Here is a 25,233-nt window from a genome sequence, read left to right as displayed (position 1 = left end):
CTTAGTTAATTAAAAGTTTGTTTCTATGAACTCTGGGATGAGATGACATCTGTTGAGAACGACGTGTCCACTTCATTAACAGAATTCACAAAAATGAATAACTTTCCTTATTGGCAGTTTTGTTTATTGTTTATTAAGTTTTTGTATTTTTATTAAATACTCCTTATAAAGTATATAAACAGGTCAAATTTTACCAGAATCATTCACCAACTTCGTCGATTCTATTCTTCAATAGACCGGTTAACTAAGATGGCACCACGACATATTTTACTGATTGTTCTAGCTTTCATAGCTATCATCGAAATCTCGACTAGCAGTTTCAGTTCCAAAAGTAAGATTTTATACTTATCTTAGTTACTTTTCCATATGTAAGAGCAGGCGTTTATTACCTTTTTCTTTCTATTACGCCTTTAAGGATCGTTGATTGATTGCAGCACCGACTTCCCATTATTAATCCTTATTTTTTATGATTTCCTCTTATGTTTTCCCTGCAATATTTCTTTTCATGTTGGAAAATATAGTCTGAATGAATAGGTCGACTTAAAATATTTCGAAATTGTTATGCGAGGCCACAAAGCGCCTTATTACCCCCTAAAGATTTTAATATGATGGGAGGGGGGGGGGGTGTTGAAAAAATTCTGACAACCGACCAATTCCATCACTGCAACTAAACACATCATTGCCTCTCAGAACAATCAAATCTGTCTACGGGCCTGTTGTCGCTAATGGGGGATGCTAATGTTCGACAATCTGGTCTGCGTAAGGCTTTGGAGACGCTATACAATTTCGGCCAACTAACATCTTATTGAATGGCAGCTAGCTTGCCAGAATAAAAGTCGTAAAGAAACGTTTATTCTGTAAAAATAGATGTGAACTGTGAATTCGCAGATTTTTGTAATTTTTACGACTTTCTCTCTAACAACATATCTGTTAGCGGTGTATTCATTTTTTCTATATACAGACTGGCGTCTATGTCGAAGATTGCCTTCTCTTGGTAATGGACAAGTTACCAGAAAAGGAAGGAGCGAGATCGTCTATGATTGCAACCCTGGGTTCGGATTAGCAGTAACGGCTAACTGTCGCGGTCGTGAGTCTTGGACTCCACGTGTCAAGTGTGAAGGTACGAACATTGTAAAATCAGCGAAGCATTAACTTGTTTCGAAATGCATATACACATTAATGATATATCAAAAACATAGAAGCTACAAAAGACAGCCCTCGAAGTCAGCCTTTAAGATCAAGCCCTCGGATTCAAATCGGATGTTCCATTGAATTTTGAGCTTCACTTTAACAGTAAAAGTATTGTGGCTTTTCAGAGATTTTGTTTCGTATGCTGGTCTTCATCGGTGGTTTCTTTTTGCCGCATTGCCCAACATGCCGCATCGTGCCCAACTGCACAAAATCACTTGTTAAACGAAACTAAAGGTTTCTGATGAAATCTGGAATGGCCATTTGTTTCACATGAAACGGAATATTTTAATCTATTTTATTTATTATTTGGACCTGTTAGGGAAATCTAAACTATAGTTAAAAAATGGTAAAATCTGGAATAAAATAAATACCAAGTACAAACGACTTGTTAAACGAAACTAAAGGTTTCTGATAAAATCCGGAATGGCCATTTTTTTTCACATGAAACGGAATATTTTAATCTGTTTTATTTATAATTTGGACCTGTTAGGGAAATCGAAACTACAGTTAAAAAATGGTAAAATCTGGAATAAAATAAATAACAAGTACAAACGATCAGAATCGCAATACAAAATACATAAATCCATAAAACGAAACAAGACAAGTTAAATAAATGAAATATTGCTCATAACTAAGTTCGCGCGCCTATAACGTTACCCATGTGCTAGAAAAAATGGCAACTGAAATGTCTGAAAGTAAAAATCTTCTGAATAGTAAATCAGAATTATCAAGCGAGGAAAAGTTTAAAATTCTCGTATTAGATGTGCCCTATAATTCGGCAGTGCATGGCTCAACCCCCACTGGTTCTAGATAAGTCCCAGAATGTCCTGGTGGACAAGGTAGAAGCTGGGGTTGATTGGCTCCACACTACAGTCGGCAATTGGAGACAAAAATAGACGAACCTGCGATTGTTTAGAAAAAATGACAGTTCAGACATAGGATGGATCCACAGGAAAATAAGTATTGCGGAATCTAAAACCATGAGCGGTGAGGGTTATATTTTGAAAACTCAGTATTGTCACCATAATAGCGAAGAGTATGCCTCTGTAAAAAGGCACAGTACGAGTCTTGAAACTATAGTTTCAATTTCCTTAACAGGTCCAAATTATAAATAAAAGAAAATCGATGCGGGACAACAGATTGAAATATTTCGTTTCAAGTGAAACAAATGGCCATTCCGGATTTTATCAAAAACCTTTAGTTTCGTTTTACAAGTCGTTTTCGTACAGTTGGGCACGATGCGGCAAGTTGGGCAATGCGGCAAAACGAACCCACCGTGGCCGAGGCCACTTTAGTCTGATCCATTTGTTGTTGTACTCTCTTGATATTTTCTCAAAAGAGTGACAAGAATAATGAGAACACAGGACATTAAACCCAATCCAGTAGATAAATAATATACCATATTATATGATTTGGTGGCATCTTTTATAGCACCTGAAATGAAAAATAAATTATGTCAAATGTCCCAGTAGGCTATAGTAATATCATATAAAATTAGAAACCTATACATTTAATTGCAGTGAGTATAAACCATAACACTAATTTTCCACAATTCCCATGCTGCTGTTCAAATAATGAAATTCAAAATATGTATATCACCTGCAAGCGGGCCACCGAACATTCCTGCAACTCAACCAATAAAATTGATGTATCCTAGAGCAGTTGAATACATCTTCAGTCCCGAAATATCCATGACAATGGCAGGATAAAGTACAGCACAGTTGCCCCAAAAAAAGTCCAAACAAAATACAAATTACAAGTAACTGATTATAGGTTTCGAAATATGCAAATGCCAAAACTGTCACAGAACACAAGAAAAGGAATAGGGGCCAAATTGTCATTCGTTTGCATTTCAAAAATGACGATATAACAGTTAGTAAAACTCTGCCTCCGATACTTGCAAATCCATTGATAGACAATAAAAAAGGACCATCTTGAACATCAAAATGGCGACTTCTCATCATATCAACAAAAAACGTATTTAGAGTTGTGAATAAAATGGTCCTAATAAAACAATTCAATGAAACCACCAAGAAAGCAGGCTTCCAGCACACTTCACAGTTCAACAATGATTTAAAATCAGTCTTCTGTATGCCAACTAATTGTTCTCGCCTCTTCCTGAAAAACATAATCAGGATACCAACTGGAACACAGTTGAGGAAATATGCACCAATAATCAAGAAGGTTCCTCTCCAACCGAATACTTCGTTCAAGACGGAAATCAGAAATGGAAAATAGACATTGCCAACTCCTATAAATACACTGACAACAGTAACCATGGTAACCCTTCTTTCTTCAAACATTTCACCAACCACAGTGAATGGGAGCAAGAAGGTAAGTGACAGACCAATACCTACAGCATATGATAACAAATTATGTATTAAAATTCATTTTCAAGCTATTCAGACTTCGCCAGAAGGTTGCCAAATACCATTTCCGAAGTTTCCGAAGCTGTCCCTGAAGTTTGTTAATATGTTTTACCATTAAATGTGAAATCGTTTCGACTAAGACAAATCTCTAAAAGCTGTAGAATTGCATCGTCGGGTCTGTTTGGATCTGGGTTTCTATTAAAAGCTTTACGAACTGTCGTTAAACCAGTAGTGTTATCGATATTGGCATACATAGAAGAAACGTCGATAGAAATTAGAATAGCATTAGAAGGAAGTCGAAGATTTTTTATTTTATTGACAAAATCGGTTGTGTCTTTAAGATAGGCGCGATGATGACATGCTAGAGGTAGTATAATTGTTTATAACCCATTCGACTACTGATCAACAAGAATTACCATGATCAGAACGAGTTTGGAAGAATGAAGGAGATCGAGTAACTCACGCCACACCATCCAGGGCCGAGTTTCACCGCCATGTCATTCGATCCGACCAGATCTAACGAAGAATCAACAACCAAACCAACAACACAGAATCATCCAATTTGAACCAATCCAACTACCAACTACTACGACTACCAACAACTACCTAATTTGCGATATTAGCATCCGCTGGAAGCGAACGTTAACTTGTAATCTACCAACTAACCAACGAAGAAGGGGCAGTGACTTGAAATCCAGGTTACGGGGGTGGGGAGTTGCCCACTGGACAATTAAGACCTCTAAATGCTCAATATTCAGGCCATCTAAAATCCCCCGGCTTTTCGGCATGCTCTTTCGTTAACTTAAGGAAATCGATTTAAAAAAAAATGGGCCATGGTCTAAAATTTTCCGCCTAAATATACCACTGAATAGGGCTTTTATGTGAGTCCAAAGCCAATGGTGATGACGTATGTAGTAAATAATTTATTCCTATCAAAAGTGTGTGTTTTTTTTCTATGGCATTTTCAGTCTGTAACAAATTACTTCTGAATGGAACATTTATAACTCTTTGCAAAAAAAATACATTTTTAAATTCAAAATATTTAAGCATTAAACAATGATATAAAGGTGTTCTATCGTTACTAATTTATTTATTAGTGCGAAAGTGCGGCAACAATAATGGCTGCTTTTCGTCTGCAAGGTGCGCGTAAGTGCGCATGCGTGTAATATGGGATGATGGCGGAAGCTACACCCAATAAAGGTTTTCCTGGAGATTGGAAGAAATTAGGGGATAAAGTACAAGATGCCAATACTCTCAGGCAGGAGGCTGTTAGTGCACAGCACGACCACCTTATTACAGAAATTGAAACTTCTGAAGGACCCCTAGCAACGACACTACGGTAAAGAAATAGTGGCCAAAATGTCACACCTCCTTTCCACCTAAGGCAAAACAGATAAATCAAATGAAAACATTGCATTTGACACCGGTAGATGGAAAACATATAATAACCAATACCCTTGTTATTCACAAACTCTGTGCTACAGAGGCAGCCTGTTATTAAGAATACACAGAAAATGTGTCATTATAGAAGGACAGCAGCCTATTCATTGTTCTCTATTTCACTTTCAGACTTCAGTTTCTTCAGTGATTTTATTAGCCCTTCATCATGCCCATACTATTTCAAAAAGGCTTTTGCTATCATAAGGCTAAAGGTGCAAATAAAGGATAGTAGAATTCCAAACTCATTTCATTTCCTTTTGAACTCTGTCTTAGTAACAAATTTTGTCCATATAGTAAAACTGGTCTTAGTAAATTCAGACAAGTGCTTCATTTTGTTGTCTTTAGCCTCGGAACAGGAATTTTTAGCTAAGTTCACCGTTGATATTTGAGCCTTCAAATCCATGTTTGTCTAGAAATATTCGCGTTTGAATGTTAAAATAACGACTCGTCATTTTAAAATATTCTGTGATAAATAGAAAAGACATTTATAGAAATAGTGTGTAAAATTAAAATTACTAGTTTGATAGTTTGAAGTATTTTTAAAATAATTATGCTATTTCCGTAAATCATACTTGTGAAGACTATTTACATATATTCAAGACTAAAAATCAACCCCCAAAAATGTCGCAACTGTTCCATTAATGGTGTACATTTCAATTATGGAAATGATGCTAGAATAAAGCAAACAGTGAGCAAAATTAGCCTGAATCACTGACACAAATAGATACATCACCATAGAAACATCTTTCTAGTGGCTTTAAGAGGAAAAGTTTGTCAGACCTTAGGTAATAGTCAAACTTTGATAGTTTTTTGTTATTTATATATTTTCAGAGCTGTTTACGATGGGGCTGAGTTAGAAAAGTTTCTGGATAAACTTGATACACGAATAAAAGGCCATGATAAAGAAATTGAACGAATGTGTAATTATCATTATCAGGGATTTATAGATTCTATCAGAGAGTTACAACAAGTCAGTGGTGATGCAGCTAAATTAAAGGTCTGTGGTTTCAATAGCTTGAAAAAAAGTCAAGTTTTTGCTTGTTGATTGAAGCACACATAATTGCTAAGCAGAGGTGTTATCTGATTATTTGATGTTGCATTTTTAATAAACTGAGGCTCTGTGTCAGATATGAATTACACATTTAAGATCCTTCAAGCAGGGGCATATCTAGAAAATGCCTGAGGAGGGGACCAACAATGCACGGTTTCTTTCCAAGGCAAGGCTCACATGTCCAAAGCCCCTTGAAGCCAATGGATTTTAGATGGCCTTAGATGAAATTTGAGCATGTAGTGGGCTTAATTTTCACTTCAAATTAGACCTGTTACAGGCTCAAGGGGGAGGCCATGGCCCAATGACCCATCCCCATACGCTACTTCCTTCAACAATCAGAAATCAAAAAAGGGTAAGCCAATATCAATGTTTTGAAAAAATATCATTCTTTGCTCACTTTGTGGCGTTACCACAATCAGACGCAAGAAAAGGTCGTAAAAAAGGATTGTAAAGAGGTTTTCTATGTGTATCGGGGACACTGATATTTTCAATCAGATGTTTCTGCAATTCCATAAAAAAAAGTGTTTGATGATGTCACTAATCACAAAATATGCATATCATATGAAGCCTTCGTTCCATTTCATGTATCATTCATTCTACCAAAGTTTGTTTGAAAGTTGTGATGGGAATATTGATAGGTAACTATAAGTTTTGAAATATGAAGGGTTTTTCTCTGTATTTAGGATGATATTGGTGGTGTGGATAAAGAGTTACAGAAATCCTGTCAACTGTTATTAAAACGTGGTGATGAACTCGTACGATGTCGACAAGTACAGAAAAACATTACAACTGCTATAGATAACCTGTCTTTATCACTTCCAGGTAGGGTGTTTAACTTATTGGAAAAAGGAAGTTTGAAAAGAAAGTTCATTTCCTTTATAGGGGCAGATACGCCATTTTTTTTCGAACCATTCATATTGAACCATTCAGTAATAGTGTTAACAGCTCACCGTCGAAAGTGGAGCATTCGAATCCTTGTGTGTTCAGAAGTATCAGCATTTGATCATGTATAAATGACGACTTAAGACACTCTGTGAGATATATAGAAAAGACATAATATAGAATAGTGACTGTGAGTAAAATTTCTTGTTTGAAGTAATTTTAAAAGAATTATCTTATTTTCGTACATTACTAGTACTGAAGACTATTCATATATATTCAAGACTAAAATCAACCCTCCACTATCCTTTTAAGTGTTATTTCGTTCCACTTTTCTAGAAGAAATCATTGAGAACATACATCTTGTCACAATTTGTTCCATTAATAGAAACCTTGTCCAAAGTATGGCAAAATCGAGAGTAAAAGTTGTATAGAAGTGGACTCTTTCATTAGAAGTACCATCAAGTGTTTAATAAAGATTAAGCCTGGTCCGCTTTGCATTCGACACCTGCCACTACTATATAGGTCAACATCATGAGATACAATCAGATCAGAAAGTGTACATAATTCAAACAAGCCCTAGAATACCAGATGAGTTGTGAAACATACATGTTACCAGGGCTCTGTTCTTACGATTGCCTTTATCTTTCAGTGCTTGAGATGTACGGTAAATTACAAGAACAAATGAAGCATAAAAGGTAAAGTAACGGGTTGAAGCTGTAACCTTGGCATTGATTAGACAAACCTTGTCATACCCTTTAGTAACGGCATTGGGGCGGTCGATCTAGATTCACAGGCTTAGGCTGTACCTATTGCAGGAATAAGTGATGTATGTGAATACAATAGAGTCTAGTTTGATATTGTAATTTGATATTTATATTGTTATTGTAGATATTATCCTGCCCTAAAGACCCTAGAACAATTAGAACATACTTATCTTCCACGAGTTATGACCCATTGGTTTTCACAAACTATGTCAAATGCAATACCTAAACTTCGAGAACAAATTAAAGTGGCTTCCATGTCAGAATTAAAAGACTTTCTGGAGAGTATTCGGAAGAATTCAGCAAAGATTGGAGAAGTTGCTATGAAACATGTAAGTAGTCTGATTGTCAGGTTTGAATTGCCAATATTCAGCAAAGTATGCAGTTTATTGCAGAGACGACAAAGGTTCAAGTTTCTTGTTCTTGTATAATACACTGAATCGGTCTGATAAATTAAGTACATTAGTGACAGTTTCCAAATCCTACCCACTAAAATTTGGGGTTTAAAGGGATTGTAAAGAGGTTTTTCTAAACATTTTGTTATTTTGGAGCACTGGTAGCATTGATTTCCAGCATTTCAATTTTCAGTCAAACATCAGAGGTTTGTGCGATTCCACTGAAACTAATAATTGTTTTTTGATGTCTATTTCAAAATTATTTTGCCTTTGCAGTAGTGAAGTCATAAAATGCTAAGTTTTAGTGGAAAACCTCTTTAAATCCCTTTATTGAAAGCTAAGGGGTATGAGACATAATGCAGATTCACATTTTTAAAGCTGGTATAATTTATAGATTTATGGAAGAGTATTCAAATGTCATGATAAAACATTTCTTATCCATATCTTTGTTCCATATTTCAGGCTGCGGAACAGAACAATATGGATCCATCTATAGCAAAGAAGAAGTTAAAAAAGAAACGTGCCCCACCCCCTCCTAATCCTTTCACTGGTGAAATAGATCATGTTCCTGAACCAATTCGAGATGATTCGGGAGATGAAGAGGTTTGTCATTGTTTTATTTATTTTGATGTTAATTTTCATTTGTCAGTGGGTACCAGAGAATTAATAAGAGACTTGACTCAAAGGTACTTTAGAAATATTAAAACAGAACCTAAAAAAAGCATGTTATGCTATGTGATCTTCAGGTTTGAAGATCGCATAGCTTCAAACTCGTGATTAACAACATCATGTTTTTTTAGGTTCTGTTTTAATATTTCTATATGGCTCCACAGTTGTTGTATTGAGTACTATTGTAACAGTGAAAATATTTTTTGGTACTTTATTTTAACACCTATTCTTAAATACATGCTAGATTTGACGGTGTGCTTTTATAGTCAGCTCATGTCTAATTGACAAGAGCACAGCTCAGTTGATGCTGCCAAAATGTCTTTTTGAGGTAGAGTATGAATAAATGGTGCTGAACATTCCAATAAGACTTGAGGCAGAATGAATGAGGAAAGTAAACAAACCTACTGAACACGACAGACCAGGACAATGTTTCATACCATATCTTACAATAAAATATTAAAATAAAACCTGAGACATGTTGTTTTTTAGAGATGTCTTGTATTATTTGCAGGAATTAAGTGCCCAAGATTTGATAGATTTTAGTCCTGTGTATAGATGTTTACATATTTACTCCGTTCTGGTGAGTATTCAGTCTTACTGCTGTTGTATAGCTTCAGTGAGACTCTTAACTATGTTATTATATCTGCTGGCCCTTGACCAAACCTCTTGACTTTTATCTTTCTTGTATTATCTGTACCCATTTACAGCCAGGTCTACTGGAATGATGAAGAAAGATGACTTATTCAAGGTCACCAGACTTTCACACTATGACCGAGATAAGAACCCACATCCACCATTTGTTTGACATAGACAAGCAAATAATGTCATGTAAATTTTAAATGCTTCAAGTATTGTGCTTCAAGACCCTTCCCCTACCACCTGTTGTTCGATGTAACCATGCCAGTAATGTTGTGTTAATTTCCAATTGTGCTATTAAACATTTTAGGGTGATCGAGAAAAATTTGAAAATTATTATCGAACTCAGAGATGGAAACAGGCTAGATTGTCTTTACAACCTCCCTCTAATATGGTGAGTAGTGATATTATTCTGATTGAAAAGCATTGACTGCCAGTCAAATCATATTATATAACAATATTTCTACATCTGGATGGTCATCTCAAACTTGGTCAATAATAGTATATACCGGTAATCATCAACTGGAATTACCAGGTACCATGACTAAAGAATAGAATCTCTATCAAGACGATATATCCAAGTAATTATTGAAAAACGTGTGAGAGCATGTTTCTCTTTTCAGTAATTGTGTACAAAGAACTCAGGAGTATTATACCATAAAATTATGTTCCGTTACTGGAGTTGTGATTTACAGAGCTTTTGTTGATAGTGCAGTCAGCCATTTTGCCTAATCGCTGGTATCGCATTTGTGGGCCACTGCAAATCGTACCTAATCGTACTAGAAAATCAAAACTAATCGAATCGGGTGACAAAAACGACTTTTGATAGCTCTGAAACTTCAACAGGTTAGCAAGGACCATTTAAGGAAACATTATGCTGATTTAAAGGAAAGACCATTTTTAACAGAATGTAGATTAATTATTATTTTTTTAAATTCTCTAATTGTCTTTATTTTACAGCATGAAAGTATTGATGCATTTCAAAAATATTTCCATGATATTGTTGGGTAAGTAAGAAGATTGATGGTTTAAAAAAATGAAATATACAAGGTTTCTGAGTGGTCTGTGAAAACAGACTGGACCTGGAAAGTTTTTGGAAATGCTTTGAAAGGCTTCATCAAATTAACCTTTTGACCTAACCTGATAACAAAAAATTCCAGTGCTGGAGAGGGTAGAAATTTGATTGGTTAAAGCAGATGTCATCTAAAATTAATGTGACGAAAATTCAAGAGGGCTGTCATTAGACCCTTACAGAAATGGCCATATTAAAATTAAAAGCTAATAAAAAAAATGGAATATTTTCACACAATCGTTTGTTATGTATTTTTTCCAGTTTTTTTGTTGTTGAAGATCATATCTACCACACTAGTCAGGGACTGGTTAATCGAGCCTATATAGATGAATTATGGGAAAAGGCTGTAGAGAAAATGGTTGCCACGTTACGTGCCAGTGCAGTAAGTATTTTCCTACCTCCCAAACTGAAGAGTCTAGTATATTAGTAGAATATTCTGTTAGATCAGGAAATGCATTTCAGAGATGTTTATTTGACTGTATAATAAGTATCAAATTGTGCTCTTAACAATATATAGAATAATATAACAGAATCATAGAATATCATTGGCTAGATAACATCGAACAAATGCAAGTCATGGGTTCTGATCTTAGTCAGCGTATAAAGTCTGATATCCTTGTAAAATGGCTACTTCTTTCTTTCCACATAAATCAAATTATCTTTTGATGGTTTCATTATTCACATTTTGGGATCTATGGTATCATTTTGAACTATTTCTTTAAAAATCAGCACCATTCAAAATTTATTTTCTAAAAGTATTTTTTAAAAGGAACATTGTTATATGTAATTTATTTGTCATTTGGAATTTTACAGAACTAGATATAGTCAATATATACAGTTTTATATTTGCATGGTTTTAGAACATATAGATTATTTTCTTCATTGATATAGTAATATTTATTTTTTCCTTTTTTTCACCCAATTTATATTTTCAGTTTGATGAATTAGTAAGAAAAACAAAATATTTTTGATTTAAAAAATTTCCTAAAATTTTTCCTTAAATTGTTTGCCAAATGATTCAGTCCTTCATTGCTTTTTTCCATTTTCTCAGACACTTGATATATTCTTTACCTTAAGCACAATTCAAGTTAGACCTTTATTCTGTCTTTTTCATGCTTTCCTGTTTAAAATTTGTTATGTATCCTATCACAAAATTAAATTTGAAAAACATTTTCTCCCAAAATCGATCACTTTATCTTTATCATGTATTCCATCACAAAATTATGATTTTTTTCTCATGAAATTTTCGAAGTACTGCCTTGAAATCATTTATACTCCTTGGTTCACAACAGTATTTTATTTCCCTTTGAAGGTAGAAATAACAATAATAAGTGAAGAAGTAGGTAGAAACAAAGTTACTGTTGAATTTCTGTTCTGTTCAGTTTAGTTTGTTCATGTAAACACAAGATTTCGTAACGAAATTACGAACAATGTCAAATTTGTCAGCTTTGCTTTTACTTTTTAAAATTTTCTGTTGTAATTTTTTATGTTTTTAATCGTTTACTATTTGTTGTATCATTGATTTTTGTATGATTTCATTTGTAAATTATTTTCCCGATCTAGGCCAGATTAGTATTGGGTACGATGGGGAATAGGTCATATGAGGTATAACTAAGATCATGTATCAGATATATTATTAGGATAGGACTGTATCTATATATAAAGATTCACTGTTAAACAGGGCTGTTGATTTTACTATATTTACCATTCATATTTCTTGTCAAACTGAGCGCCAAAATCAGACGTTTGTCATAAGAGTATTTTTAGATTGTTTATTTTGACACTTTTCTTGTCTTGATTTAAATTATTTACATTTTATCAAATTAAGCCACAATGTTCTTAACATGAGAAACCTGTGAGAGAGTCAACAGCTCCCTTCTTTTTAATATATTCACAAAATATCCTCGGATCAAAATTTTTCTCACAAAAGAATATGATTATAAGATTTTTGTAGAATTTGTATTATAGACTTATCTTAAATCATGAACAACATGTATTTGACTTGTTGAAAAAAACCCAAAAACAAAGAATGGCATCTACAGCCCTGTTACTAAATCAAGCTAATTCTATGTTGTCACAATACATCATGCCAATATCCGAAAAACTAATTTATTTCTGAAACTCTAATCAATCAATCTAACTCTAATCAATCAATCTAACTCTAATCAATTTCTCAATATTAAAACTAATTTCATCATGTGCATGTACAAGTCTGGTTATAATTTGCAAGTCATCTATTTGACACCCCTTAACTTCTATTGAACTCCTCCACACATGCATACTTTCTCTCAATACAAAACTTTATGTACTGATTGGAAGAGCTTATTTGTAAAATTAAGAGGGTCTCTTATTGCTTGTCAAATTAAAACCAGCCATGCATGTATAAAACAATGATATTTCTCTGTAAAACCAGCATGTTATAATTTAATTCAACTTTTAACTTGAATTGTTTACTGTATCTCAAAAGAATGATATGTGCATGTTAATGTGTATGTATATTTTATGTTGATATTTGGGCTATTAATTTAATTGACTTGTTCATTCTTACTGGAAAGTGTATTAAAATTTTTTACTGGAGCCCAATTTGGTTAAAAAAAAATTAGAATGGGAATCAGTGATTTCAATGGACAAACAAACTTTTGACTTTTATGGAGAAAATCTAATAATAAAAAAGGGTGATTACTTTATCTATTACATTTACAAAGACATAATGATGAAGATGATATAATGACGAACTTAAAATAAATTAACTGCCCATAATATTATCAATGTGCATTGTGACTAGCCAATCCCTAATGATCAATATATATGCTATACCTTTCCTTACCCTGCATGTCAAAATACCTTTTAACCTTTGTTTAAAACCATTGAAAGTTTGTATTTTATAATGTATATCCAATATCCACCTCTTTGATATTATCAATAACTTTGATGTTAAATGCTAACATTTGCAGAGTGAGAGAACAAACTACCTTATATGATTACAAAAGTTTAGTTTTCCGCAATGTTATTCTCACGATCAGTTTAGCATCAAAGTGGGGTCCTGAATATCCAGAGCTGCCCTTTCTTCCCCTGAATATTTGAATAAGAAGGTTCATTTACCTTGTATATTACCAGCTAACCTTATATTCCATACAAAATATATGGAATTGGATCTTATATTAGTAAATTGTGTTGCATGAGCCAGTATCAAAATATAACAATATGTAAAAGAAATATCTTTTCAGTGTCTACTGTGTCTATGATTAAGTATTATAAGAATAGAAGATTTTGCATCTCATTGCCTAATGCATGAATTTTAATTGATATTTGATTAAATGTTATTGGTTCAATGATGCAGTCAAATGTGTTTTTTTTATTTTTCTCTTACAATAATTCAGTTGTATTACTTTAAACTATCTTTGTTTTTATATTTGAATGAATATATTAATGTTTTATTTACTTACTATAGACTCTGTTTTATTTTGATTATTATTTTATCTCTGGCTTATTTATTTTATTTCTAATCCTAATTTGGCTTAATCTTTGTTTTCTGTGAGTGAATACTAAGTCTTTTATGTGTGATTATGTAAGTTATTTAAGACTTTTGTTTCTGTTTTTCAGCAATCCTGTAGAATGTCCACATTAATTTTAGAGATTAAAAAATTAATAGTTTTATTTTGCCACACCTTGAAGGTGAGTTATTGTACGGGAAGGTATGGGTGTAAATTATTATGTTATTATTTGTATTAGCAATATGGACTGTCGGAAAGATTTACTTAGGTTACAAGAACTGAGTTATTGTACAGAAAAAGGTGATGGAATGGGTGGCTGGTTGAATATATAGCTTATTATATTACTTAGGGAGGGAGGTATGTGCACCCTCCAGAGGGGATGCTCGGTTGACAAGAGTTGTGTTATTTTACAGCAAAAGGGGAATTGACATAGTGCCTGAATGTATGCATACACTATTATGATATTATTAATAATATTAGCTAAGTTGTCACTAACCTTGACAAACCCATTTGCAGAGAGGCATTAGGTGTTTTAAAAGTTGAGTAAGTCAAGACTCTCACCACATTGCTTATTTTAGTTAAGATCAATTCATTAACGTATTTGGACTTGGACTCAAGCTAGATAATTTGAATAATGAAGGCAAATATCACTATTATTAATGTATTGATATTGCAGGGGTATGGTTTTAGTGTAGGCAGACTTTTAGAACTTTTGTTAGAAATGAGGTAAGTTCAGACACATTATCAAACTAAGCTACCATCTATACTATATGTGTTATACTGTAATATTTATTCATATTTGCATAATAATTTGTAATGTTATACAGCCGAGACGGATTTATATAAGCCCCGCTTGTTTCTGAATCGGTCAGATTTATATATTTGCAAATGTACATAATGTATAATTTTGAGAAATAAATATTGTTAAAATGAAACTAAGCTGTGCTGATGAGAAATATAGCATGGGATGAACTCTTATGTTTTTGATCTTTTTAAAGTACTAATCCTTTAACGACATTAAGTTTAATTAAGCTTAATTAGTCATCATAATCAACCAAGATAATCCCCCACTTTAGTTGCTTATTGTCACCCCATTGTTTACTGCCACTCCTAATAATCCCTAATTAATTGTTGCTATTGTTATTTTTGTGTGTATATATAACTTCTTGTACCATATTTCCTTAGTTTGCGATATCAGCATCCGCTGGAAGCGAACGGTAACTTGTCATCTACAAACCAACCACCATATTTCCTCACTTCACCTGATGATGACAATGTAGATTGTTGAAACATAGTGTGTAATAAAACTAAGGAGTAGTATACCATAAAGTTGTGTTCTGTTTTTTTTTTTAGACACTGTATAGGCTATTTGGTCTTAATACTCTTTGATACATAATTTTAAATGTCATTTTGTTATTTTCAGAGATCGTTATAGTGAAATTTTATCTGACCAATGGATAGATGTTTTTAATGAAATATTTCAAGAAGATAACTATACACCTATTAGTGTTTCTACAATTGAAGAGTTCAGTTTAATAACATCACAGTTACCATATGTAGACAAACAGTTAGAATCTGTAAGTTAAATATTGACAAAATGGCAATAGTTCCAAACCATTCCTCTGGGCAAGGCTTTAGATGAAATGGCAGATTTATTTTATTTTATTGGTTACTCAGACAGACAGGATTCAAACTTCATTTCATTGGTAGATAACAAACATTAATAGGCTCAATAGGTTAACTTGTTGTTTGCATTGAGACGTTCATAATTTCAAATTTACTATTACAGGAACCATTTCCAAGACGGTTTCCATACTCTCAGTTTGTACCTAGTGTATTCAACCAAGTTAAAGAATACATCAACGCCTGTTTAAAATTCTCAGCAGATTTACATCTCAGGTTTGTTCCTCTTCTTTCTCTTTATTCTCAGAGTTAATCAAGTCAGGTTTTTGTTTTTACCTTCCTTTTTTTGTGAACCATTGAGCAGGTTTGGAGCCAGGAAGATTATTCTTACTTTTCTAGACACCTAATACCACTTTTCATTAGAAAATACTTACTCAGTTCTGATTGTGAACTTTCTCATTTTGTAATTCAGGCCACATCTTCTGGAAACGATCTTAGCGCTAGAATGTCCTAAGTCCTTATCTCCTTGATTCTCATTGATTCTAGGACATTTTAGCGCTAAGATCGTTTTGAAAATACATGCTCAGATCTTTGTACTTTTATCCAAGTATTATAGAAATGGAAGTGTTAGGGAAAATATTGAGATAAATTACAGGAATGTTGTATTTAATGATTATTGATTTTATAGCCATACAGAAATAGATGATATGATTAGAAAATCAACCAATAATTTATTAACGAAAACACTAGGTGGCTGCTTATCTCAGTTGATTAAACGTCCTAACTTCGGACTCTTACAGGTATGTATAGCAAGTCAGTTTTGTAATAGTCCATTGTTACATTGTTAACAATAAAAGATGATTTTCCTTATTTTTTAGTGTCAAATTAAGCAAACTATTTGATTAATTAGTGTTTCTAATGAATTATCATGTATTCTTAATCATATCATTATGTTTATTGGTGCATATAATAAGGAGTTTTAACCAATCATAAATGTCCATGTACGTATAGTCTGGATAAACAAAGATAGACTTTTTGACCTTTCTTGATCGACCACTCATTGCAATTCTGTATGGTAATTCTCTTCTTATTGAACTGACTATGAATAGATTATGGACATGTGAGACAAACTGGTATTTTTCCAAGTCATTTCTATTCTTTAAGTAAGCCATTAAATAGAAAATTAAGATAATGTTGATTGGATGAAAAAGTGGGTTAGTTTCTAAATCAAGTTCAATTCATAGTATTTTCATGATAGTAAAAATACTTGTGACAAGCTTATAGTATATATGAAATAGAGATAAGAGTGGTTATAGTGGAATAAATGACCATTTTTGCACCTTATTGGGTAATCAAAACAGGATAGTCTGCCTGTGATATACATATTTTATGTAGATACTGCAATAAAGTCAGTGTAAATGAAAGGAATTTGATATTATTGATTCAAAGTATATTTCATACTATGTTTCAGTTGATCCAAATATCTATTAATATGAACTACCTAGAGAAATCATGTTCGTTATTAGAAGAATACATATCTAGTATAACAGGGTAAGTCTACATAATCATTATTTCAAAATACCAGATTAATGTTCAGTCGATTCTTTTATTTACCTGCCAATATCCAGCATGAATGTCAAATCTTTTAAATACCCCCCTTATGCTATAGAAAAATTTCAATGCTTTTGTTTTTCATTTTATTGAATTCAGAATTCAGAAGAGATGTGTAACATTGTACGATCATTTTTTTTTCAATTATCTGCCAGTATCCAGTCTGGATGTCAAAATCTATTAAATAGCCTAATATCTTTAGAATTCAGAATTTCAGTTAAACAATATATGTAGGATGGAAGGACTATTTCTTTCCTTTAAACTGCCAGTATCCAGCTTAGATGTCTAAATCAATTGAATACCCTGATATCTATAGATAGCCAGTAGAATTTTTTTTTTCAGATAAATTTATTTTAACATTGATTTTAAACTGTTGTTATTTACTTAATCATAGCAGAATTTATAAGATTAATCCTTGTTGGATACAGAAAGTACAAACTGCCAATATCCAGAGTGGATGTCAAAGTTGATTAAATACCCTAATATCCATAAACCGCTAGTAGCAAGATGTTTTCCCAGATAACTGAAGCTTGAGAAAGATTTGGAATTGTAATTGCCTACATAATCAAGATAGAATCTCTAAGATTTATCCTTTTTTGGTAAAATACCTATTGGTGAAGACTACACAATGTTGTGTTAATGACCATTTATCTATTTCAGGGCAGAAAAAGACAGTGTACATGTGTCGAGGTTGCATGGAACATCTATGTTTAAGGTAATTTCATTTTTTCACCGCAAATTAAGATATTATAATAACCCAGATCACAGCAATTTTTATTTGCCCAAATTAGCATAATACATAGAATTTACCTTGTGAGAATTATTTTATACTATACTGGGGTATAGCTTTCTAGTGACCACATGATAAAACAGTTGATTTGATAGAAATTACATGAAGATTATAGGCCCACAATAGCAAATATTAAAAGTACCTTGTGAATGTAATACCCGGTTTCCCCCTGTCAGTGATGAAGGTAAGAGGGGCTGACATGGAAAAAGCGTCTAGTCGTTCAGATGGGACAATAAACCGGGCCCCGTGTGCTACAGACTGTGCACGTTAAAGATCCCTCGACAGTTGGAAATTGAAAAAGAGCAGGCTAATGCCGCTGTCCTGGCAAAATTTCCTTCAATGCACCCTGCATGGCGTTGCCCATCTTCATTAGCCCACATGGTGCAGAAAAGTAGGATGTAAAACTCCATTCATTTCATTTTTTTGTGAATGTAATATTGAGATGCAATTTAGTTATCAAGGTAAAGAAATGAGTTAATCAAAGTTTATATATGCCATAAAATTTCTGCAATTTGGGGTGACTTCTGTTTATTGTTTACAAACCTTGTTACCCTCCAGTATATCTAATAATATCTCTCATCTATTCAGGATGCAAGAAATGATGCTGAACAACATATTTATCATCAACTTAATCTAAAAATAGATGAATTTTTAGAACTCGGTAGGTAAAAGTTTTAATATATTATTTGATAGACAACGAATGCAGTGGCAGCGCAAGCCTTCCGAGACTGGGGATACAAATAGGGGGCAGACTGGTTCAATGGGGGGACTGCTGAGGCTAAATTCAAATTTTGGCTACTCTGTGGTGGTGTCATAGTCGCAAGCCTCTCATAGAGCGTCTTAGCAAAGTTTAGAAAAAATGAATTGATTTTGTGCATTCTGACACATATTTTGGAGAAAAAAGGTAGACATTTAGATTTGTTGAAAAAAAAAGGGGTAACAGTTTATTGCCGATATTTACGTGTTCAAGACATTCTAATTTTGATACAAAGACTTTAGTATGAATATAAGTAGGGTGTATTACTTTACGTTTCAATGTTTGAGACTACCGACATGGTTGTTTACATTGGAAACAATCTATTTTATACAATGACGTCAATGAAAAACGATTAAAATTAATACGCCTAATGTTTTTGTGATAAGGCAATGGCATTTATTGTGATATAAACGCCACACAAACTTGCATCAGTCCAATGGACAAAACAATAGCTAATGTAAACATTCAAAGATATCCATTATGAAAAGGATTGGAGAGCAGGTTTCGCTTATACTACCCCTCTCTATTCCATATATGATTAAGCTTAAACCTCTGTTTGGAAATGTTCCCTTGGATGAGCTTTTTACTCATTTATATTTTTATTTACAGCCACGTATGATTGGACGATAACTGAATCACGCGGTCATTCCAGTGGATATATCATGGATCTAATTGCCTTCCTACAGAGTACCTTTATGTCCTTCACTAACTTACCTGTAAGTTCAAAGTTTAATATTTCTTTTCCCTTGTTGTCAGGATTTGTGACAGCAGAAGGATAATTATTTTGCAATAGGCTCTTTCATTCACTCATCTTTCTCTATATTCCATTCCGAAAAGTAGGATGAAAAAACTCCATTGATTTCATTTCTATGTATCATTGAATATTAATTTGTTGCTTGATACTTTTACTCTCAATCAAATTCCTAATTAAGTGTGTTAAGCTTGTAAAAAGACAATGTTTTGGAATTTTTTTTCAATTGAATAGTAATTACAACTAAAATGAGGAAAACAAGAAAACTTTCAAATATTTTTCATCACATCGGTGATTTGAAGATACACAACCTTAAAGGCTTCCTTAATTTTGTCCAGATTTTATTCCAAGTTTAAAGGATTACTTCCTCTTAGAATGGACATAAAATTTAGTCTCAAACTTGATCAATAAGTGTATTCATTCATCAGTTAGACTTACCAAGTACCATGATTAGAATAGAATCTCTATATAAAACGATACATAGTTTAATGAATTTATTGGATTATAGAGGGATCTGTTTAAATTCAGTTTAAAATTTTCAATTTTTTGGTCATCCTAAGAGGTAGTATTCCTTTAATTTTGTGTTGTATCAGTTATATATGACTTTATGTTTTCCTTGGTTTATACTTTCTTTTTCATTTGCACATTTCATGCTTTACTGCTTAGTCTCAAATTTTACACAGAAATTTGGTGCTTTGCCATGACCTTATGTATGAAATCTTCAACAACCTGATTGTGTTATTTTTGTTTAAGAATAATTAATTTTTTGTAAGCAATTTTCATGTGCTATGACCTTTTGAAGTTACATTTTAAGCTAAAATGTGATTTTGATGTTATAAGCTTTAGGCCTTAAATTCTTTCATGTTACGAATCTGACATGCAGAAAGGAGTTAACTTCGGCTGATTTGTAAATTCTATTTTGTAAGCAATATTTCCATGCCTTAAATTTGTCTTCGCTATGAATCTGAGCTTACAAAGGCTGATTTATGAATTTTATTTTGTAAGCGATATTTTTACACGAGAGATGACGTTGCAGGCGATACTGTGAGTACAGACTATTTGTATACAGTGAGTAATGGCATGAAGCCTGCCAACTTCCCTACCTTAGGTTATATTTTATTTGTATTTTTTGATAATTAATTATTTGGGGTCTGATGCCAAAAATATCTGACACTTCTAACTATATGTTTTTAAGATATCTGAGGCCATATTCTCAAAAATGTAAAACATAAAATCCAGATTTTTAGAAAAAACAATAATCTGATTGGATAATAAAACTCAATTTAGATAAATTTTAGTGATTGACCAATCAGATAACTGGATCACTAAAATCATCTTTTGTTAGGTTTTTGAGAATTAGATACCAATTTTTGATGCAGTAATGTTAACCAATCAAAGATCTTTGAATTATAGAGTTTGGATGCTTCTGGCAGTAAACCCTCGTTTAATTTCAAGTTATACAGAATTACTGTTCTGATCAATTGTAATTTGTTCAAAGATTTCATATCTGACTTCGTTAAGTTGTTCGCATTGAAAATCTTGGCTCATTTCATTTCATGAAATTAATGACAAACCCTATACTGTTATAGAGATCTTTCTCCGTTCAGCAAAATATTTATCACTTGAATGGACCTCAGCAGCTGAGAAGATATGTTATAAATTGTCAATTAAGATTGTGTTTAGATTTTGTTTTTGTTTAAATGACTGGTATTGCTTTTCTAACCGTCTTTTGTTTGCGTTGAAAAGCATGAGATAGGATTGCCATTTCTTTTAATGTTTCTTTTAATTTTTAATACTAACATTTCATTTTCAGGCATGAAGAGTTATCTCTCCCTTTTAGCCTTTTACTTTTATGATAAATAATATTTGCATTGCCTTGATCAAGCCACTAGAAATACACCCATAATGCATGATAGCTCAGCACCGACTAAAATAGATTACACTTAAGATCCCTTTAACAAGACCTCCTTCACTTGACTAATATTTAAATCGTTGTCTTGAGCAATTGTTGCATTTTTTTTCTAATTCTTTTGGCTTATGACTCGAAAGGTTTTTGTATGTTACAATTTCATTTCCGCTGACAAATTGTTTTATCTAGGGTAGTACTATTTTTTGAGAATAAGGAATTGTCATTTGGGGCCTATTCTCAAAATCTTAACTTTAAAAATCCAGAATTTTAGGAAATTTTGCATTTTAATTGGTTAATAACTAGAATTAAAGTAATTTTAGTGATTGACCAATCAGATGAACAGAATGTTAAAATCGTTCAAAGTTAAGTTTCTGTGAATCAGGGCCTTGTTCAACTAAAATTCTTACGATCAATTTTGTCGTAAGTATGGCATTTCTCAATATAAGATTTTAAACTTAAGACAAATTCTTATCCCAAGATTTTTTGTTGAACTGGGTCCAAGGGTTAATTTTGAAGACTGGTACTGCTCCAGTAAGGTGAAACTTGAATGTGTTTATTCAGAACTGGAATTTCAGGATAAGTCTAATTTAATTTTAGGAAAAAGTAGCAAGAACAGCGTGTATGTCAGCTTGTCAACATATAGCAGCTAAATTAATGGAGTTTTTAGTTGATAATGATGTGAAACAGATGACAATGGGGGCATTACAACAATTTAATTTAGATTTAATACAATGTGAAGGTTTGTCTTCATTATTACAATTCTAATACTTCAATTTCTCCTGTCAGTGATGCAGGTTGGATATGGAAAAAGCAACTGGTTTGTTCAATACACAGGACAATAAACAGAGGCTCTGTGTACTACAGTTTGTATGCATGTTAAAGATAAGCCTAGGCTGCATGTGCTACTGGCTGTGAATGTTAATACCTTGACAGTCGAAAAAGAGAAGGTGAATGCTACTGTTTTGTGCTAAAGAATTCTAGAGCCTTGGGGCTCCCAGAAACAAGTATTCCATGTAAAAAAAAAATTTTGAAGGTATTGTTTATATAATTTCAGAGTTTGCTGATTCAGAGCCAGTACCTGGATCTAGTGATGGAACTTTAAAACTGGCTTTTGCTGATCTGAGACAAGTAAGATTTCAATTTTTCCCTTTTGTTATGCCCAGATAGTAATGTGGATTTTAAGGGAAAGGTGCACCATTTTTTTAACCAATCATACTTTAGTCACAGAAACAGGATTTATTCAGCTTAGCCACTCAGTATTGTTGTTCACAGCTCACCGTCGAAATTTGAGCCTTCAAATCCATGTGTGTCTAAAATTATCTGCATTTGAATGTCAAAATTATAAAAACAAAGAACTGAATTGTCCCTCTCATACTTTATTAAATTATTCTTGTCTGTTATAGTTACTAGATCTGTTTATAAATTGGGACTGGTCGATGTATCTAGCTGATTATGGTAAACAACATTCGAAATATATCAGAGTACCTCGATATACAGCTATTAATCTCTTAGAAAAGTAAGTTATCTTTCTTAGAAAAGTAGGTTATTATCTGTAGAGTAAGTTATGATTCTTAAACAGGTAAGAGGGGCAGATATGGGAAAGGCGTCTAGTCATTCGAATGAAGCAATAAACAGAGGCCCCGTGTACTACAGGTTGTGCACGTTAAAGACCGCTAATGCTGCTGTCCTGGCAAAATTTCCCTCATTGCATCCTGCATGGCTTTGCCCATTTTCATGAGCCCACATGGTGCAGAAAAGTAAGACGTAAAACTCAATTCATTTCATTTCATATGATTCTTAAAGTAAGTTCTTAGAAAGTAAGCTTAATTCTTTGAAAGTAAGTTATGATTCTAAGAAAGTAATATATGATTCTAAGAAAGTAAGATATGATTCTTAGAGAGTAAGTTAAAGAAAGTTATGATTCTAAGAAAGTAAGATATGATTCTAAGAAAGTAAGATATGATTCTTAGAAAGAAAGTTATGATTCTTAGAGAGTAAGTTAAAGAAAGTTATGATTCTAAGAAAGTAAGATATGATTCTAAGAAAGTAAGATGTGATTCTAAGAAAGTAAGATATGATTCTTAGAAAGTAAGTTAAAGAAAGTTATGATTCTTTGAAAGTAAGTTATGATTCTAAGAAAGTAAGATATGATTCTTAGAAAGAAAGTTAAAGAAAGTTATGATTCTAAGAAAGTAAGTTATGATTCTTAGAAAGTAAGTTAAAGAAAGTTATGATTCTTAGAAAGTTATGATTCTTTGAAAGTAAGTTATAATTCTAAGAAAGTAAGATATGATTCTTAGAAAGTAAGTTATGATTCTTAGAAAGTAAGTTAAAGAAAGTTATGATTCTTAGAAAGAAAGTTATGATTCTTAGAAAGTAAGTTATGATTCTTAAAAAAAATAATAAACTGCTGACTGGTTTTTACATTGTTTTTCTTTTTCAGATTAAACAATGCAGATAAGAAGAAAAATAATTTGTTTACAGCGTTAAAAAAGAACGAAAGAGACAAGAAAAAATTAGTAGAAACAGTGTTAAAACAGTTGCGTGGTCTAGAAAATGGTACTGCAGTACATGGATAACATGGATACATTATATTGTGATATAAACTTAGTGGCATTAGCGATGCTGAACGATAACAATCGAACAAAAGTGTTATTTTTAGTGTGAAAAAAGTGCAATTTTCCCAAAGTCTGTCCTCTTGGATTGGAAGTCAAGAGGTTCTCTAGATCACTATGATGTGCTGCTGACTTCATCTGAAAGTCTTCAATTCTGTTACCATTTTTTTGCTGTCAGAGCAAGAATGTTACCCGAATAGAAATTTGGACAATTTTGCAAGAAGCATGTACAAAGTCATTTCTTCCCATTGCAAGATGGGTGGTTAATCACATTGAAGGGCTGTGTAAGTCATCTGAAACTGAAAGTCTTGAATTCTCGTTGATGTCTTAAGAGTCTATCTGTTCTGCTTGAGGCAAGAAAGTCACTTAAATTGAACAATATTTGATAAAGCAAAGCCAGTCGTTCAGGATTTAATTTTCATATTTGGATTATGTTTTTATAACCTTTTTCTGTGAAGATTTTCAAGTGTCAGTCTTGCCCCAAAAAACATTGAGGATGAAGCAGCAGTTTTTAATTTTCTTGGAAGATGATTCAAGTGTATTTGAAAATATCACTGTTTTGTTATAGGCCTGATAAACAAGTTAATTTTCAGATGCTTCTGTATTGAGAATTCAGTTCTAAACTCTATACAGTTTGCTTTGTCTTTATTTTCTGTTTCCTTTCCATATCACTGAAACAAAAGTATAAGACTCTCAATACTTCTTTTGTTTATGCATAATAACTATAAACTAAACTGCTGTTCATTTTGTGCCAAAGAATTTGTCTAATGCTGTGAAAACTCAGTTGAAATTGTATCTATTATAGTCCATTTTACAGAAAACACAAGGAAAATTTCTTATTTCACTTATTTAATTACATTGTCCAGCTAAAGTCTTTGAATGGCATTTAGCAATTGTGAGTACGATATATAGACACAGCTTTATGGAACAACAATCACTGGTTAAAGTTTTATGCAACGTTTCGACGTGTTTCCCCCGTCGTCCTCAGGCACATAATGAGAAGAAGTGATGGGCAAACTATATATACATTAATGCTTATTATTAAGAACACACAAGAGATAAATAGTTTATTGATACATTACATTAAATTTTAACAGGTACAATAAGAGGTATATAATTCTTAAAATAACATACAGGCTGATTAAGTAAAATAATTGAAGTAAAGTAAATGAATTAAAAAGATTAATTGAAGATTAAATAAACAACTATTGCTGGTA

At 32.7% G+C, this 25,233-nt stretch overlaps 1 protein-coding gene across 1 annotated transcript; it reads left to right on the top strand.

Annotated features, from left to right (window-relative positions):
* Positions 1-5,829: 5,829 nt before the first annotated feature.
* LOTGIDRAFT_115306 (hypothetical protein) lies at positions 5,830-23,980 on the top strand (the record flags this gene model as incomplete). The annotated part of the gene is made up of 21 exons (XM_009054257.1): positions 5,830-5,997; positions 6,735-6,873; positions 7,583-7,628; positions 7,822-8,106; positions 9,248-9,338; positions 9,705-9,788; positions 10,355-10,401; positions 10,728-10,848; positions 14,070-14,141; positions 14,637-14,686; positions 15,384-15,537; positions 15,750-15,859; positions 16,272-16,383; positions 17,055-17,134; positions 17,855-17,909; positions 18,573-18,645; positions 19,351-19,457; positions 21,999-22,140; positions 22,456-22,529; positions 22,805-22,917; positions 23,845-23,980. Coding segments are annotated over 21 exons (2,259 nt in total), but the record flags the coding sequence as incomplete, so codon positions are not given.
* Positions 23,981-25,233: the final 1,253 nt, after the last annotated feature.

The sequence above is a fragment of the Lottia gigantea genome (genome assembly GCF_000327385.1).
Source record: "Lottia gigantea unplaced genomic scaffold LOTGIsca_21, whole genome shotgun sequence".
Classification (NCBI taxonomy): Eukaryota; Metazoa; Mollusca; class Gastropoda; family Lottiidae; genus Lottia; species Lottia gigantea.
This window is presented reverse-complemented; position numbering and strand designations above follow the sequence as displayed.